At 62.6% G+C, this 743-nt stretch overlaps 1 protein-coding gene across 1 annotated transcript in view; it reads left to right on the top strand.

The window, feature by feature from the left end:
- Positions 1-153: 153 nt before the first annotated feature.
- LOC104079965 (potassium-transporting ATPase alpha chain 1-like) overlaps positions 154-743 on the top strand; it is a gene marked incomplete at both ends in the record, with an annotated part of 1,713 nt that continues 1,123 nt past the window's right edge. Inside the window, 2 exons of the mRNA XM_009582183.1 lie at positions 154-299; positions 377-510. Coding sequence (XP_009580478.1) covers positions 154-299; positions 377-510 — 280 coding nt within the window. The remainder of the gene's footprint in view (positions 300-376; positions 511-743) is intronic.

Raw genomic sequence — 743 nt, 5'->3', positions numbered from 1 at the left:
GTCCCCTTGGTCCCTGGCCACCCACATGCCTGGGTTCCTGAGTCCCTGGCCACTTGGACACCTGGGTTCTTGGACACCCAGGTCCCTTGGTCCTGGGGTCCCTGGGTGCTGGGACACTTGGGTCCCCAAGCTAACCCCACCCCACCCCGGTAGGTGCCATCCAGTCCTTCGCCGGCTTCACCGACTACTTTGTGGCGATGGCGCAGGAGGGTTGGTGGCCTCTGCTCTGCTTGGGCTTGCGCCCGCGTTGGGAGGACACCCACGAGCAGGAGCTGCAGGACAGCTACGGCCAACAATGGGTACGTCCAGGCCCTATAGACCCCCCCCTATAGGCCCCTATACGGCCTCCTCTCGCTGATCTATACGTCGCCCGTAGACCTTCGAGCAGCGCCGCTACCAGCAGTACACCTGCTACACCGTCTTCTTCATCAGCATCGAGATGTGCCAGATCGCCGACGTCCTCATCCGCAAGACCCGACGCCTCTCCCTCTTCCAGCAGGGCCTCTTCCGGTGCCTATAGATGCTATAGGGGAGGGGGCGGGCTATAGGGGTTCTTCAAGTACCAAAGGGGTGATGGCACTGCGCTGGTGCCAATGGGGCTTCTTCCAGTGACTCTCGGGGTGGAGGGGCTCTGCCGGTACCTATGGGGGCTATAGGGGTTCTTGCGGGGGCTAATGGGCTCTTCCGGTGCCTATGGGTGCTATAGGGGCTCTGCCGGTGCCTATGGGTGCTATAGGGGCTCT

This window comes from Fulmarus glacialis, unplaced genomic scaffold, assembly GCF_000690835.1.
Source record: "Fulmarus glacialis isolate BGI_N327 unplaced genomic scaffold, ASM69083v1 scaffold41997, whole genome shotgun sequence".
Lineage (NCBI taxonomy): Eukaryota > Metazoa > Chordata > Aves > Procellariiformes > Procellariidae > Fulmarus > Fulmarus glacialis.
This window is presented reverse-complemented; position numbering and strand designations above follow the sequence as displayed.